Raw genomic sequence first — 18509 nt, 5'->3', positions numbered from 1 at the left:
AACAAGCAGTAGCGCTGAGCAAAATGACTAGATCGCGATCACACACTTATAAAAAACACACACTTTATACAGTCAGTCAATACTAACCAGGTTCAGTGTGATTCTGTTTATATTACCTGTTATTGATCATCGGGAAGAGCAAGCAGACGTTTTCCTGTTTTGTATTATGGCAGTTATCATATAGAATCAAGATACACAGGTTGCCATGTCAGACTATAACAAGTAAAATCATAATGACAAATATGCCGGTGTAAAATATGCCTTATTACTTATAAACGGCTTATGTCACAATATGATGGCAAGTAGTCAAGACAGTCAGATTAGCTTTGGTTGCTATGATAAAATCATTTCATCTTATTTCAGAGAAACTTTCATAACAGCTTTGTGATGCCAAACAGCGTCAGTTCAGACTGAATCACATTCAGGATGGGGATGTAGGGTATGCATCAGCTGCTTGTGGACAGTCAGACATTGAATGCTATCCAGTGGTAAAATTTCATCAGTAAGTTCATTTTTTATCTACAAGCTATAAAAGTTTATTTTTTTGTGACTTCAAATTGTTGTTCACAGATACATGGACATTTTATACAAGTGTAAATGTATGCACACAACTCAGAATTTTTTTCTGTAAGTTCTCACATTGTCCTCTACAACTGCTCACATCAAGTTTTACAAGCTCTGGCTTTTTGCACCATATCTACCTTCATAATCACAGCCAAAGAGAAATAATGAGTGCTTCCTGAATTGATGGTCACATGACAACAACATTTCCCTAGATCAGGGGTTTTCAACCGGTGGTCCGCGGACCCCTGGTGGTCCGCGGCGGCATTGCATGTGGTCCGTGACAAGAGCCTATGTTGATCAGTTCACCATTGTTTTTTTTTAATATAAATTCGCTTTGATATTTCAACACATTTCCAGAATACCGTTACATATCGTGAAAAATATGTTTAAAATAATATAAAGGAAATTCAAGCTGACAGAATGTAGCCTTGCGCCTATCCAGTCTATGGTAGCCTGTGATTCGCTAATGGTAATGAGTTGCGTCGCTAACCTCACTTATTATTCATTACGTACAGTCTTGCGAGCAAAGTTGACACACATTTATAAGCATAGCCGACGAGAGTATTTTAAGATAGGTTGTAGTACAGCAAACATTTGTTACATATGTACTAGTCTAGCTATATATCTAGCACCAATGGATCGTTTTGTAGTGAGGAAAGTGCCAGAGGGACAGGCTGCCATGACAGAGGGTCAGGCTGCCACGACAGAGGGACAGGCCGCCACGATAGGGCAAGGACAGGCTTCCGAAGCGTCAACTTCGCAAAAAAGACGAAAAAGAAAATACAATGAGGAATATGTTAAATATGGATTCACAGTGACGACAGACAGAGCAGGAGAGGAGGTACCACTGTGTTTCGTATGTTCAACAATTCTCTGTAATGAAGCTATGAAGCCGTCGAAACTTACGCGGCATATGGAGACGCATCACGTCCACTTGAAGGCCAAACCCGTTGAGTACATGCAACAGATGTTGCGTGATTTCAAAGGACAGCAGGCTACCATGAGGAAGAGTGCAAAAATAAATGAAAACGCACTGAAAGCATCGTATCTGGTCGCTCTCAGGGTTGCAAAAAGTAAGAAGCCCCATACCATTGCAGAGCAGCTTATATTGCCAGCAGCCATAGATATGTGCAGAGCTATGGTAAGCGAAGAATGTGCCAACAAATTAAAAACTATTCCGTTGTCAGACAACACAATCGGAAGACGAATTGGGGAAATGGCAAATGATGTCAAAGACCAGCTGATGGCAAAACTTCAGACAGTTCTGTTTTCCCTTCAAATCGACGAGACGACAGATGTTACTAATGATGCGCAACTGTTAACATTTGTGCGATACGAGGACAGTGGCACTATGTGCGAGGAATTTCTTTTTTGCAAACCACTGCCCGGGCGAACTACCGGTGTAGAAATATTTAAAGCACTGGACGATTTTTTCACGGAGCACAATATCTCGTGGCAGAGGTGCGTTGCATTATGCAGCGATGGGGCCCGAGCCATGAGTGGCAGCAAGACTGGACTGTTTGCGCATGTAAGGAGGGTGGCTCCGGGGGTAATTTGGACACACTGCCTGATTCATAGAGAGGCTCTCGCCTCCAAAGATCTCAGTGTTGAGCTCAGTGGTGTGTTTGATGTCGTTGTCAAGACGGTCAACTTCATAAAACGAAACGCATTGAATACACGCCTGTTTTCATCCCTATGCCATGACTTGGGAAGTGAACACAGCTCTCTCCTTTATCATTCAGAGGTGCGTTGGCTGTCTCGCGGCGCTGTGCTCGCCCGTGTGTTTGAACTACGCGGAGCTATCTACGAGTTCTTGTGCGAGAAGCATTCTGATCTGGCTTCCAATTTCAACGATAGTTACTGGTTAACTAAGCTGGCGTACCTCACAGATGTTTTTGCAGAGCTGAACAAGTTGAACAGCTCCATGCAAGGGAGAGATGCAAACGTCATGCAGCTCTACGAGAAGCTCGACGCATTTGTGAAAAAAATGTCAAAGTGGATCGAACGAGTGGAGAGCAATAACTTGGCGATGTTTCCTTCAGTTGAGGAATACCCTGACAGCACTGACATCAACGACACTATATGTGAGCATTGAGGAAGCTTGTGCGTCAATTCGCAAAGTACTTCACTGATTCGGAAGAGTGGCGCCGTGACAGCAAGTGGATCCTGCTCCCATTCAGTGACGATGCATCAGTAGGGTCAAGTCTGACGGCTGTGGAAGAGGATAAGCTGATTGAGATGTCCACAGACTCTGTCAGGAGGCATATGTACGACACACAGCCCCTTGTTAAATTCTGGATAAGTTGCCAGACAGAATTTCCACAGCTTGCTGCAAAAGCAATGAGGTGTCTTTGCCCTTTCCAACCACATACCTGTGTGAGAGTGGTTTTTCTACACTGGCGTACTTAAAGAATAAGTACAGGGCTAGGCTTGATCCAGAGAATGACATGAGACTGTCTCTGTCTACCATTTCGCCACGAATAGACAGGCTGTGTGGACTTCACCACGCCCAGATATCACACTGACAGGTAGGCCTAATTCTCCCATGTTTTCACTGTTACGACCCTGGCGGGTTTAGGCCCCGCCCTGTGTTAATGGTAAGCCTGTTCTCTCTCCCTGCTTTTCTCAATCTCTCTCTGCTTTTCTCAATCTCTCTGTCTCTACAGCAGGTGATTGGTGACAGGTCTGTCCTGGCTGGGTTATAAAAGCCCTGACCAGCCAGCAGTTGAGGCTGCCTTGGTCTTCATTTGTTGGATTTTGGTTCTCCGGTGTTGTTGGATTTTTGTTCTCCGTTGTTGTTTTGTCACACACCTAGACTGACTTTGCATGACATTTTTAGTTACTTTTCCCAATACTGAATTGCACAACACTTTATTATTCTTTATTCTTTCTTTAAAATAATCTTTAATTTAATTTAATTTAATAAATCTACTTTTATTATTATAAAATCTGCGTGGCCTCTCTTTCATGTTTCATGCATTGAGCTATGCATGTAACACCAAATACACACGCGCACGCGCAGGCACATCAGTGGGCCGCGGATTGCTTTCTAGTCCGAATGGTGGTCCCTGGGACAAAACCAGTTGAAAACCCTTGCCCTAGATAACAGGGTGGATCAATTTAACCACTGGCTCATCTTACCCACTCTCCCCTTTGTTTATTTTATTTGTTTGATTTCTTATATCCATAAAGCATTAACCTGCTGTCAGGTCTTAACCCTAACTTCTACATGTTTAACATGAAAATATACCTGAAAACTGAAAGACACATTTCACAGTAAATAACCACCAATGTAACAATATTGATCTTCACACACTTGTGTTGTTAAAATTTTCCGAAGGGCACAGAAATAACTGCCTTTCTAAGAAGAGAGCAAAGTGAGAAGAAACAATAACCGATTATAAGTAAAAATTATTGAAATTCAATGTATTTTTGTATTGTCTTGTTTTTGGGGTCCATTAAGAAAACAAACATACTCTTTCTTAATGACTGTGCTTCTTTGGCCATCTCATTTGTTGTCCAATTGGAGAGTGGCTGTGACTTGGTTTTACACAATATAGGACACAGTGTTGAGTAATATTCTGTTCATTTTCTTGACTGACAGCAAAGCAACAGAGGATTTAGATGACCAAACAGAACAGAAATGGGACAATGGAAAAAAAGAAAGCGATCAGATGAATGAACAAACCATAGTGGATATGAAAACCAAAATGGAGATTATGAAAGACAAAGACAATTGACATGGGAATTAATAGGGAAGATTGAACAACTTTGTGAAGAGGCACACAGAGAAAGAAATGAAAGGGACTACTGGAGATAAAAACAGAGCAGCAACAGGAGGACATCATCAGACTGACAACTGAAAATCAGAAGCAGCATCTATTAATAAATAGACTGAGATCACAGATAGATTACATTGATAAACTTGAGGAGATTAAAAATGAAGCAGCTCAAGAAAAATTGCTACTTCTGAAAATGAGAACTGAAATATATAGCGAAAAAGAGACCCTGAAAAAAAGACATAATGAGCTCTTCAATGAGCGACACAAGTTAGAAATGATCAAGATTGAAAGGGCAACACCAAAATGTAATGATCCAAAAGAAGCAATGGAGAGATAGAGGAGATAACAGACAGTCTGCTCAGCCTCATCGACAAAAATAACAAAATAATGCTTGAAACAAAGCAGGAAAAAGAACATATGGAGAAAATCATGACAGACATAAAGCAAGAGATTATTAGGAAAAAAACAATACTCCCAACCAAGAGAACAACTCGAGCACATCAAACATAATATACATTTAAAATTGAACACAATGAAACAAAGGTGGGCAGACATTCAAAGAGCTGAGAGAGTTGAGCTGCAGAAAGCCGCAGTCCCAGAGATGAGAAGCAGAGAAAGGCAGAAAGAAGGAAGAGATGCCTTTGGCATTGTGCAGATTCACCTCAGCAAATTCCAGAAGGACATGAAGAAGCTTTGGGATGAACTGGAGGAGATGGTGCTGAAAACAGAGAGCAGTCAAATTGCAAACATTACAAGTGGACTCTCAAAAGCAAAGAGAAGACACAGATGTAAGCATTAAATAACACAGTGGCAAAACTGAGATTAAAGCGGGATATGCAGAGGCAACACAAAAACATAGAGGAAAAGTTGGCATGGGTAAAAATCTGAAAGAGATGAAATAGATCAAATCAAGACTAACATACAGATTTGAAGAGACGACTTTGATAGAGACAGGGAGATAGCTAATGCAGAAATGATTGCATTGACTTGTGTGAGGGAGGGGTACTGAAAGGCAAATGCAGGAGCTGGATGAAAAGTTACAAAAGGACAAAGAAAAAATAAGAGGAAAAGAAAGAAGGTTGAACAGTGAAATTGAAAAAAGAAAAAGGAGCTAATAAAAATGATAAGAATGAGTAAGAGAAAAAAAGTAAAGAGTCCAGCAGCATAATGGAAAAGGCGGAGCGTGCTAAACAAGACATGCAGGAAGGACAAGACAAGACGAGGAGAAAGGTTGAACATGGAACATACATCTGATGAGCAGAAGAAACAACTTCTTCTGGCTGACAGAACCAGAGACATAACACAGCAAGTGAATGCTGACATGGAGAGACACATCCTGAAGTAGAAGAAACCCAGAAAAAATCCCTGTGTGGGGTAAGAGCAGATACAAAGCAGAGCAGGACAGACATTACAGAAGAGAGAAAAAACAAATGGTTTTAATTTTCAATTTAAGAAAAACAAAGAGAGCCGACCAACAGATGGAAAAAAACCATTAAAGAGAGGATTGAGCTGGATATCATGAAGGTAAAGATAAAACAAGTCAGGGAGAGATGGAACAAAAACTAAAAGATTCAATAACTACATTTCTGAATAGGGGGGAGATAAAAGCTAGCATGGAAAAAGCTAACTACAGAGATAAAGTCCCAGGGAGGAGATACTTCAAGTACAAAGGGAGATGGCCCCAAAACCAAAGAACACAATCAACAAGTACATGGTAATTTCGGAAGTAAGTTAAATATGTTTTCCCCCATTGTAATTCATGTAATGAATCTGCCTTCTTGACATAAGAGTGTCTACAGATTGTAACAGGACTGGGCCGACAAAAGAGGAAAGTGGTAGCGCAGCAATCAAAACAAAGGGCCCAGTGATTGAATCAAAAAAGGCTTTATTTTTACTTAACTCAAAATACCTTTCAAAACCAAAGCTAAGGTAGCTGGGCCGCTAACCCACTTACCGCTCTCCAAACTTGTTTTCAGAAGAGGGTGTTTTCCGCTTCCTCCGTGTGCCCACCAAAAATTAGATTAGCACCTGCTGTGTGGGTCTCCACACAGCCCCAATACTGCTGATGGTAGAGAGTGGGCCACTGTTAGGGATGTAGGTGCCTCCAACCCCTGCCTCTCAGCCTTACAAGATTTTGGGATTTAACATAGTCCCCTTCTAAGACCATGAACATAATTTTTACTGGTTGATAATTGACGACCAAAATGACCAATTCATTTATCATTAAAATGGATAAATCATTTATACATGCATAATATTGTGTCATCACCATGTTTTGTCATAACTTTGTAAATATTTCCCCCAGATGCACCAAGATGTTTAATTATAGGTTAAAACATCTTGAACTTACATCAAATGCTTCTTCCTGTTAAAAAGGATCCAAGCAGTGGCGGCTGGTGAAAAAAAATCTTGGTGGGGCTAGTGTGCCAACAGATTTCCCTGCCTAATCTAGCATAAGCATTCAAATGAACAGTCGGAAAATGACTACAGTTCCACAATAATAATTTAATTTCACAGTTTCCAGCTTCACAGAAAAAGTAACAATTTACAGCTATATTAGACTTTATGCTATCAAATACTATACAATACAATCAAGGGATAAATTAACAACAAGGGTATGATTTCAGCTGAATCTATACAAATCAACAGTGAGTGAGTGAATGAGTGAGTGTGGGTTGAGAAGAGAGAATGAAACAGAACTTTCCTATTAAAATGTAACATATACAAAGAATTTAGAACCAAGTTATTTTCAAAAATTTTACATAAACAGATCATTTTATACCCTCTCTCAAGGAAAAATGCATTTACTTGGAGAAAACAGCATCAGTGCCACAAAGTTGTCATTGCATGTCACTGCCTGAGAGAAACAACAAAGCGTCGTCGCGCGTATTTTTTCCCCACGTAGCGTAGGACAGAGTCTGGGAGTCGCACTACGAAAAGAAACTATCGCTGGCTCCTTATGTAGCTACAGCAATCCTAAACCTTCACGCATTTTACGTAGCAGTTGGGGCTAAATTTCCAGCGCCCCACCGGCGTTAAATTTGGCGACGTTGATAGGCCAATTATTCATAATTTCCCCCTAGCAACCATAACCGGATTGGCTGTTTAGCTGCCGGTCAGGGGCACTTTGCCGATCACCCCATGAGAGAATGATACACTGTCTGTCAGTGGAAATTCACTGTTTAATGAGTGTTAGTTGGTGGAAATGTTGTTTAAATGATTTAAATTGCATGTAGGCACACACACTATTAAGTAAAACTGACATTGATTTAAAAAAAAATATGCAAAAAATATTTTTTCCCTCAACAGCTGGTGGGGCAGAGCACCAGCGCCCCCTATGGGCCAGCCGTCTCTGGATCCAAGCAATAAAATTGAAAAATGGAACTGCTGCGATATAATGTTTCATACTTCAAAACATCCAAACAGACCCTACTCCTAAAGTTGCTTTACCTGCAGTAAGCCTTTGTGGAATAAGTGATAAAGTGCGAGCGGGTCATAAATGAAAACAAACACCGACAGGATGAACATGATCAATAGCTTGGACTGCTCCAAAGTTGTTCTTTAGAATGATATTCTTTTATTGTAACATCTCACATCTGAACTTTTTCTGACAGACATTTTTACAATAACTCTCCTTTAACATTTTAAACGTTATATTAATATTAATACTAAAAATAAACTCATTGATGAGGATTCAGAAAGAAACATTAACAATAAAAGAACAATTCTAATACCTGGCCACAGCAACATTTTCAATAAAAATAATATTTTACTGGTGTCTGGTATTATTACTTTTACTTAACATAAACATGTGAATACCCAATCCACCACTGCTGCCCGCCTCAGGAACATACACTGAAAAAACTGAAAGGTTGACTTTAATTAAATGTATTATGTTTACAAGTTCCACAAAACTGTATTAGGTGAGTTGAAAGCATTAATATTCAATTTAAAGGTCCCCTATCATGCAAAATGCAATTTTTTATGCCTTTTATACATAAATATGTGTCCCTGGTGTGTAAGGAGACTCACACAATGTCAGAAAATACAACCCTTTCTCTTTTCCTCCTTACCCTCGTTTCTAAAAACGGCGGTACAAACGAGCTGATCCAGATTTGCTGCCAATATGACGTCATATCGGAAATGTGGGCTGGCTTTACGTTGAACTCCTGGCAACGTCCCACCCACGTGACACGTCCCAACCTATCGTCCCCCATATACAGTTGGCGAGCTGAATCCCCTCCGCAGCAGGGTCTTAGAGTTGTTGTATATATAGTACATATAATGTCACTGTTCTAGTGGTAAACACTGAAGAAATAACAAGCTTTGTGCTGTATCAGAAAAATGTGCCACGTGTATCAGTATCTCCCGATAGAAAACTCTCTTCAGAGGAGGGATCATGACGTTCCAAAGGGTCGTGGCCAGCAGCAGCTAGTTCATTAAAGCTACAGTCACAGAATCAGCACTTCAGGAACAGGGCTGAAATAGAGGGGGATGAGGCATGCTAAAATGGGAGATCTGTTTGGTATTTTGAGCAAAACACTTCAAAGACATGTTTTGTATAGATATAGCCCTGCAATATATTGTTCAAATATAGCATGATAGGGGAGCTTTAAATCTAAAATATTAGGTTCAACTTAATATTATTGCTTTCAACTAACCTAATACAGTTTTATGGAACTTGTTGATATAATACATTTAATTAAAGTCAACATTTTATCTTGTCAGTGCAGCAGTGATTGATTCTTGGATGTATCATTGCAAATACAACATTTGAAGTCTCTATTTTACACTCACATCTGTTTTTGCTCTAAGAATGACTGTTATTACAACCAAGCATAATATAAATAAATTGAATTAATATCTCAAGGAAAGACATTCTTTAGTTTGTTGGTCTACTATGTTTCAAGAGAAGATGTAAGTAGAATACTGACAATTCTTTCTTTTTTGTAAAGGATATGATGACTTCCAAGAAAGTTCAGGTCAGCAAATGGATATTGACTGACTCTGCAACAAAAAAGGCCTTTTCAGGGAATACATCTAAAGTTCAAGATACACAAAAAAACACGGCATCTCTCAAGGCTCAACCTTTGGAAATTCCAACGGACAGAGACAGCATTGAAGATGCAATTACAAAAGAGAAAATATCTTTGCAACAATTTAAAACATTGGAAGTCCGGCATCTAAGTGAGGATATAAAGAAGCAAGAGCACAATGTTTTCTTGCAGATGCGGAAAGAACATGAAGAAACAATAATGGAACATGATCAGACAAAAGATGCAATACATTTGGAGAATGAAATGGAAGTGAAGAACCAGATGTGCAAACTCAAAGATAGAGAGGAGAAAATAAGGGAGCAAATAAAGTTTGCAATCGAAAACATGGAGGAAGAAGGTCAAGAGATTAAAAAGCTCATTATGGAAATAAATGACCTGCAGATCCAGAAACCAGAGACTGAAAACTGGTTACTAACTACAGGCAGGGTAAACACCACAGATGAGATCGTCAAGTATGAAGTAAATGTTCAAAAACAGAAGAACGGCCAAGGGGTGAAACAAGAAGATGCTAATAATGTTCATGAGCAAAATCAAGGTCAGGATTTAACACAACATGTGCAGACCAATCCTGATGAGCTAAATGAAGGGTTTGATCAAAAGGACACAGCAAGTGATGATATTCAAAGACTTAGGGAAGAGATTTATAAAACACAAAATACCATTAGACTAGTAAACCTAGATCTTGAAAACCAAGCTGAAGAAAGCCATATCAACAAAAATCATGAGAATAAAGATGGGGAAATTGAAGGATTGCTACAAGAACTGAAAAGATTCCAAGAGCTTTTAAAAATGGTACAAACAGCAATGAGGCAAAGAAAAATGCATCGAAAAGAAGAAATCCTTAACATGAAATCCAGGAAAACTACAGCAAAAATACAGGAAAGAAAACTGGATCAGAGGTTGGAGAAAATGATGAGAGACAGATATGAATTTGAAGTCTTGAAAATAAAAACACAGAAACAAACAAAAGAGACCAAACTGAAGTTAGAAAAACTGGCTAACGTTAAGAGCACCATAGAGAAAGTCGCTAGTAGGAAAAGACAGAAAAGTCAGAACATAGACATTGTTATGGCGGAGACCCAAGTAAAACTGAGAAAGTTGGAAGACCTGAGCAGTAAAATTGGGGCTACCAAACAAGAACTGGAAAAAAGACGTACTTTCTTATCCAACGAAAGAACAGAACTTTTGACAGTCAACACTGAACTCAGGCAGAAAAAGGACGGAGAATTTGCCTTGGAAAGTACTGACAAACTGAAGGAAGACAATAACAAACGTGAAAGAGTGGAAACCGATACACAAAGGGACGTGTCAGAGAACAGAAAGGGTAGGGATATTGAGGAAATGGAACATGAAATCTCTAGACTCAGATCAGAAAATGAGAAACTTGAGAAAGAAATTAAACTGACAATGGATCAGAAGAACAGTGAAATTGAAAAACTGAAAGAGTCTTTAACTGAGCATGTGAAACTACAGACTAAAAGTAAAGAGATTGAGATCCTTAAACAACAGATTCAAGTTGAGAGGGAGAATGTGAAAAAAGAAAGAGAGCAAGTTGAGGCAGAAGCACAAGACATTAACCGTTTAAGAGAGTTCATAAAAAGAGAGAAACAAGAGCTTGATGACAAAACGCAAACTACCAAAAGAGAAATAAGAGAAATGGAGATTCTGAAGTCAGAGCTGGATATAAAGAAAAAAGAAAGTCAAAAGGTATTTCGAAGAAATATGCAGAAAAACGATGAAAGTGAATTAAAGTGGAATGTCATACAGAAAGAAAAGGGAAAATTGAGGATAGAGACCCAAAACATGAGAAGAGAATTAGACCAAAGACTGGAAGAAAACATGAGAGAGAGGTATGAGTCCGAAATGTTGTGGATGAAACTAGACAAGCAGAAGGAGGAGCTGGCTGAAGAGAAGCAGAGATTGAAAGTACAAACTAGTGATAAAGCAAAAGTAGAGATGGAGGAAATGGTCAGCATGACGGACAGTATCCAAAAACAAAAAGAGGGGCTTGAAAACCGACTACAAGAGGTTAAAAGAGAAAAAAGGGAGGTTGAAATGTTGAAGAATGAGTTGGAGAACAAAAGAACAGCAAATCAACAGATGATTCGACTAAGCATTAAAAGAGAGCAGGATGTAAAAAGCATGTTGGCTGAGATCGAACAAGAAAAACATGCATTCAGGAGGGAGATACAGAAGAGGAAAAAAGAGCATGACCAGCGATTGGAGAGAATCCACAGAGAGAGGGATGAACTGGAAATCATGAAACTGAAGATACAGAAAGAAAACGACCAGAGCAGAGGTGGAGCACTAGTGTCCAGCATGGCCACAACCAGAAAAGTGCAAAATGGTGTAATGAAAATGCAGTATAATGATGCTGCAAGTGAGAAAACACAAGGAACACAGAGGACTTCTAATCTTCAAAATGAACAAATTGACCAGGAAGAGATAAAAGGACTGGAATTGGATGAAGAAGAGAAAAACGGTACGAAGGGAGATGAGTTTATAAAAAAACAAAGACTGATAAGAAGTTCTAAACTGGTGAGTGAAAAAGTGACAAACCAGAGAAAGCCAAACCTTGTTGAAACACGTTTACATTTTGAAAAAAAAGCGGAACAGCTGAAAAAAGAAAGAGAGAGCCTGGACAGAGAGAGTGAGGTGATGAACAAAGAGAAGCTGGATTTGGAGCTGATGAGGTCAGACATCCTGAAACAAAGTGACACTTTGGAACAACAAAGACAAGATATAAAGGAAGAAAGAGAGAAGTTAGAAATCACAATGTCCGATCTTCAAGTGTTGAAAGAACATGCAGAAATTCAGTTTGAGGTGATCAACAAAGAGAAAGCCAACATTAAAGATCTGACCCTTCATCTTCAGACAGAAAAAGACAAACTTGACAATATCATGACGATGATTGTTTTAAAACAAGAAGAACAAAAACTCAAGGAGGACCAGCTCAGTAGACAAACACAACAACTGGAAATCAAAAAGACCAGTCTACTGGAAGAAAGAGAAGAACTGGATCTTTCAAGGAAGGATCTCAACAAAAAGAAGGAAGAGGTTGAAACAGCCATGAACACCATCAATGAGGAGAGAGAGATAATCAATCAGATGCAGAGTACTACTGACATGGAAAGAGCAATGCTCAAGAATGAAAAGGACGGACTGGAAAGAAGAATATCGGATATGAAAACACGAGAGGATCAACTATTGAATAAGATGAGATCAATGGGAATTCTGTGGGAAAAACTTCAACAGCTGAATGAACGGCTGAGAGAAGAAATGAAAAACAAAATGATCAGACTGGAACAGAACAAGGAAGACAGATTGAAACTGTTGAGTCTTTTGGAGCAAAAGCATGTCGTTCTGGGTAAACAGAAAGAACATATCTCATGTTACACTGAGACGTTAGTGAGGGAAAGAGAAGGGTTGAAGATCATGATGTCAGAAATTGTCGCTCACAGAAAGGAAATGGGAAATCAACTGAAACAAGAGGCATTGTTCGAAAGGAGACATCTTCTGGAACTGAAGGCAGAGTTGAAGAAAGAAAGAGAGGGCCTGGACAGAGAGAGTGAGATGATGAACAAAGAGAAGCTGGATTTGGAGCTGATGAGGTCAGACATCCTGAAACAAAGTGACACTTTGGAACAACAAAGACAAGATATAAAGGAAGAAAGAGAGAAGTTAGAAATCACAATGTCCGATCTTCAAGTGTTGAAAGAACATGCAGAAATTCAGTTTGAGGTGATCAACAAAGAGAAAGCCAACATTAAAGATCTGACCCTTCATCTTCAGACAGAAAAAGACAAACTTGACAATATCATGACGATGATTGTTTTAAAACAAGAAGAACAAAAACTCAAGGAGGACCAGCTCAGTAGACAAACACAACAACTGGAAATCAAAAAGACCAGTCTACTGGAAGAAAGAGAAGAACTGGATCTTTCAAGGAAGGATCTCAACAAAAAGAAGGAAGAGGTTGAAACAGCCATGAACACCATCAATGACGAGAGAGAGATAATCAATCAGATGCAGAGTACTACTGACATGGAAAGAGCAATGCTCAAGAATGAAAAGGACGGACTGGAAAGAAGAATATCGGAAATGAAAACACGAGAGGATCAACTATTGAATAAGATGAGATCAATGGGAATTCTGTGGGAAAAACTTCAACAGCTGAATGAACGGCTGAGAGAAGAAATGAAAAACAAAATGATCAGACTGGAACAGAACAAGGAAGACAGATTGAAACTGTTGAGTCTTTTGGAGCAAAAGCATGATGTTCTGGGTAAACAGAAAGAACATATCTCATGTTACACTGAGACGTTAGAGGGGGAAAGAGAAGGGTTGAAGATCATGATGTCAGAAATTGTCACTCACAGAAAGGAAATGGGAAATCAACTGAAACAAGAGGCCTTGTTCGAAAGGAGACATCTTCTGGAACTGAAGGCAGAGTTGAAAAAAGAAAGAGAGGGCCTGGACAGAGAGAGTGAGATGATGAACAAAGAGAAGCTGGATTTGGAGCTGATGAGGTCAGACATCCTGAAACAAAGTGACACTTTGGAACAACAAAGACAAGATATAAAGGAAGAAAGAGAGAAGTTAGAAATCACAATGTCCGATCTTCAAGTGTTGAAAGAACATGCAGAAATTCAGTTTGAGGTGATCAACAAAGAGAAAGCCAACATTAAAGATCTGACCCTTCATCTTCAGACAGAAAAAGACAAACTTGACAATATCATGACGATGATTGTTTTAAAACAAGAAGAACAAAAACTCAAGGAGGACCAGCTCAGTAGACAAACACAACAACTGGAAATCAAAAAGACCAGTCTACTGGAAGAAAGAGAAGAACTGGATCTTTCAAGGAAGGATCTCAACAAAAAGAAGGAAGAGGTTGAAACAGCCATGAACACCATCAATGACGAGAGAGAGAAAATCAATCAGATGCAGAGTACTACTGACATGGAAAGAGCAATGCTCAAGAATGAAAAGGACGGACTGGAAAGAAGAATATCGGAAATGAAAACACGAGAGGATCAACTATTGAATAAGATGAGATCAATGGGAATTCTGTGGGAAAAACTTCAACAGCTGAATGAACGGCTGAGAGAAGAAATGAAAAACAAAATGATCAGACTGGAACAGAACAAGGAAGACAGATTGAAACTGTTGAGTCTTTTGGAGCAAAAGCATGATGTTCTGGGTAAACAGAAAGAACATATCTCATGTTACACTGAGACGTTAGAGGGGGAAAGAGAAGGGTTGAAGATCATGATGTCAGAAATTGTCACTCACAGAAAGGAAATGGGAAATCAACTGAAACAAGAGGCCTTGTTCGAAAGGAGACATCTTCTGGAACTGAAGGCAGAGTTGAAGAAAGAAAGAGAGGGCCTGGACAGAGAGAGTGAGATGATGAACAAAGAGAAGCTGGATTTGGAGCTGATGAGGTCAGACATCCTGAAACAAAGTGACACTTTGGAACAACAAAGACAAGATATAAAGGAAGAAAGAGAGAAGTTAGAAATCACAATGTCCGATCTTCAAGTGTTGAAAGAACATGCAGAAATTCAGTTTGAGGTGATCAACAAAGAGAAAGCCAACATTAAAGATCTGACCCTTCATCTTCAGACAGAAAAAGACAAACTTGACAATATCATGACGATGATTGTTTTAAAACAAGAAGAACAAAAACTCAAGGAGGACCAGCTCAGTAGACAAACACAACAACTGGAAATCAAAAAGACCAGTCTACTGGAAGAAAGAGAAGAACTGGATCTTTCAAGGAAGGATCTCAACAAAAAGAAGGAAGAGGTTGAAACAGCCATGAACACCATCAATGACGAGAGAGAGATAATCAATCAGATGCAGAGTACTACTGACATGGAAAGAGCAATGCTCAAGAATGAAAAGGACGGACTGGAAAGAAGAATATCGGATATGAAAACAAGAGAGGATCAACTATTGAATAAGATCAGATCAATGGGAATTCTGTGGGAAAATCTTCAACAGCTAATGAACTGATGAGAGAAGAAATGAAAAAACAAAATGATCAGACTGGAACAGAACAAGGAAGACAGATTGAAACTGTTGAGTCTTTTGGAGCAAAAGCATGTCGTTCTGGGTAAACAGAAAGAACATATCTCATGTTACACTGAGACGTTAGAGAGGGAAAGAGAAGGGTTGAAGATCATGATGTCAGAAATTGTCGCTCACAGAAAGGAAATGGGAAATCAACTGAAACAAGAGGCCTTGTTCGAAAGGAGACATCTTCTGGAACTGAAGGCAGAGTTGAAGAAAGAAAGAGAGGGCCTGGACAGAGAGAGTGAGATGATGAACAAAGAGAAGCTGGATTTGGAGCTGATGAGGTCAGACATCCTGAAACAAAGTGACACTTTGGAACAACAAAGACAAGATATAAAGGAAGAAAGAGAGAAGTTAGAAATCACAATGTCCGATCTTCAAGTGTTGAAAGAACATGCAGAAATTCAGTTTGAGGTGATCAACAAAGAGAAAGCCAACATTAAAGATCTGACCCTTCATCTTCAGACAGAAAAAGACAAACTTGACAATATCATGACGATGATTGTTTTAAAACAAGAAGAACAAAAACTCAAGGAGGACCAGCTCAGTAGACAAACACAACAACTGGAAATCAAAAAGACCAGTCTACTGGAAGAAAGAGAAGAACTGGATCTTTCAAGGAAGGATCTCAACAAAAAGAAGGAAGAGGTTGAAACAGCCATGAACACCATCAATGACGAGAGAGAGATAATCAATCAGATGCAGAGTACTACTGACATGGAAAGAGCAATGCTCAAGAATGAAAAGGACGGACTGGAAAGAAGAATATCGGAAATGAAAACACGAGAGGATCAACTATTGAATAAGATGAGATCAATGGGAATTCTGTGGGAAAAACTTCAACAGCTGAATGAACGGCTGAGAGAAGAAATGAAAAACAAAATGATCAGACTGGAACAGAACAAGGAAGACAGATTGAAACTGTTGAGTCTTTTGGAGCAAAAGCATGATGTTCTGGGTAAACAGAAAGAACATATCTCATGTTACACTGAGACGTTAGAGGGGGAAAGAGAAGGGTTGAAGATCATGATGTCAGAAATTGTCACTCACAGAAAGGAAATGGGAAATCAACTGAAACAAGAGGCCTTGTTCGAAAGGAGACATCTTCTGGAACTGAAGGCAGAGTTGAAGAAAGAAAGAGAGGGCCTGGACAGAGAGAGTGAGATGATGAACAAAGAGAAGCTGGATTTGGAGCTGATGAGGTCAGACATCCTGAAACAAAGTGACACTTTGGAACAACAAAGACAAGATATAAAGGAAGAAAGAGAGAAGTTAGAAATCACAATGTCCGATCTTCAAGTGTTGAAAGAACATGCAGAAATTCAGTTTGAGGTGATCAACAAAGAGAAAGCCAACATTAAAGATCTGACCCTTCATCTTCAGACAGAAAAAGACAAACTTGACAATATCATGACGATGATTGTTTTAAAACAAGAAGAACAAAAACTCAAGGAGGACCAGCTCAGTAGACAAACACAACAACTGGAAATCAAAAAGACCAGTCTACTGGAAGAAAGAGAAGAACTGGATCTTTCAAGGAAGGATCTCAACAAAAAGAAGGAAGAGGTTGAAACAGCCATGAACACCATCAATGACGAGAGAGAGATAATCAATCAGATGCAGAGTACTACTGACATGGAAAGAGCAATGCTCAAGAATGAAAAGGACGGACTGGAAAGAAGAATATCGGAAATGAAAACACGAGAGGATCAACTATTGAATAAGATGAGATCAATGGGAATTCTGTGGGAAAAACTTCAACAGCTGAATGAACGGCTGAGAGAAGAAATGAAAAACAAAATGATCAGACTGGAACAGAACAAGGAAGACAGATTGAAACTGTTGAGTCTTTTGGAGCAAAAGCATGATGTTCTGGGTAAACAGAAAGAACATATCTCATGTTACACTGAGACGTTAGAGGGGGAAAGAGAAGGGTTGAAGATCATGATGTCAGAAATTGTCACTCACAGAAAGGAAATGGGAAATCAACTGAAACAAGAGGCCTTGTTCGAAAGGAGACATCTTCTGGAACTGAAGGCAGAGTTGAAGAAAGAAAGAGAGGGCCTGGACAGAGAGAGTGAGATGATGAACAAAGAGAAGCTGGATTTGGAGCTGATGAGGTCAGACATCCTGAAACAAAGTGACACTTTGGAACAACAAAGACAAGATATAAAGGAAGAAAGAGAGAAGTTAGAAATCACAATGTCCGATCTTCAAGTGTTGAAAGAACATGCAGAAATTCAGTTTGAGGTGATCAACAAAGAGAAAGCCAACATTAAAGATCTGACCCTTCATCTTCAGACAGAAAAAGACAAACTTGACAATATCATGACGATGATTGTTTTAAAACAAGAAGAACAAAAACTCAAGGAGGACCAGCTCAGTAGACAAACACAACAACTGGAAATCAAAAAGACCAGTCTACTGGAAGAAAGAGAAGAACTGGATCTTTCAAGGAAGGATCTCAACAAAAAGAAGGAAGAGGTTGAAACAGCCATGAACACCATCAATGACGAGAGAGAGAAAATCAATCAGATGCAGAGTACTACTGACATGGAAAGAGCAATGCTCAAGAATGAAAAGGACGGACTGGAAAGAAGAATATCGGAAATGAAAACACGAGAGGATCAACTATTGAATAAGATGAGATCAATGGGAATTCTGTGGGAAAAACTTCAACAGCTGAATGAACGGCTGAGAGAAGAAATGAAAAACAAAATGATCAGACTGGAACAGAACAAGGAAGACAGATTGAAACTGTTGAGTCTTTTGGAGCAAAAGCATGATGTTCTGGGTAAACAGAAAGAACATATCTCATGTTACACTGAGACGTTAGAGGGGGAAAGAGAAGGGTTGAAGATCATGATGTCAGAAATTGTCACTCACAGAAAGGAAATGGGAAATCAACTGAAACAAGAGGCCTTGTTCGAAAGGAGACATCTTCTGGAACTGAAGGCAGAGTTGAAGAAAGAAAGAGAGGGCCTGGACAGAGAGAGTGAGATGATGAACAAAGAGAAGCTGGATT

At 39.3% G+C, this 18509-nt stretch overlaps 2 protein-coding genes across 2 annotated transcripts in view; both read left to right on the top strand.

The window, feature by feature from the left end:
• The first annotated feature begins 9360 nt into the window (after window positions 1–9360).
• LOC134871793 (trichohyalin-like) lies at window positions 9361–15424 on the top strand. The gene has a single exon (XM_063894702.1). The coding sequence runs from the start codon at window positions 9575–9577 to the stop codon at window positions 15422–15424; it is 5850 nt and encodes a 1949-aa protein (XP_063750772.1). The 5' UTR covers window positions 9361–9574.
• A 24-nt stretch (window positions 15425–15448) lies between these two features.
• The window catches only part of LOC134871524 (trichohyalin-like), a 3671-nt gene continuing 610 nt past the window's right edge, over window positions 15449–18509 (top strand). Inside the window, exon 1 of the mRNA XM_063894241.1 lies at window positions 15449–18501. Coding sequence (XP_063750311.1) covers window positions 15449–18501 — 3053 coding nt within the window. The remainder of the gene's footprint in view (window positions 18502–18509) is intronic.

The sequence above is a fragment of the Eleginops maclovinus genome, chromosome 11 (genome assembly GCF_036324505.1).
Source record: "Eleginops maclovinus isolate JMC-PN-2008 ecotype Puerto Natales chromosome 11, JC_Emac_rtc_rv5, whole genome shotgun sequence".
NCBI lineage: Eukaryota > Metazoa > Chordata > Actinopteri > Perciformes > Eleginopidae > Eleginops > Eleginops maclovinus.
This window is presented reverse-complemented; position numbering and strand designations above follow the sequence as displayed.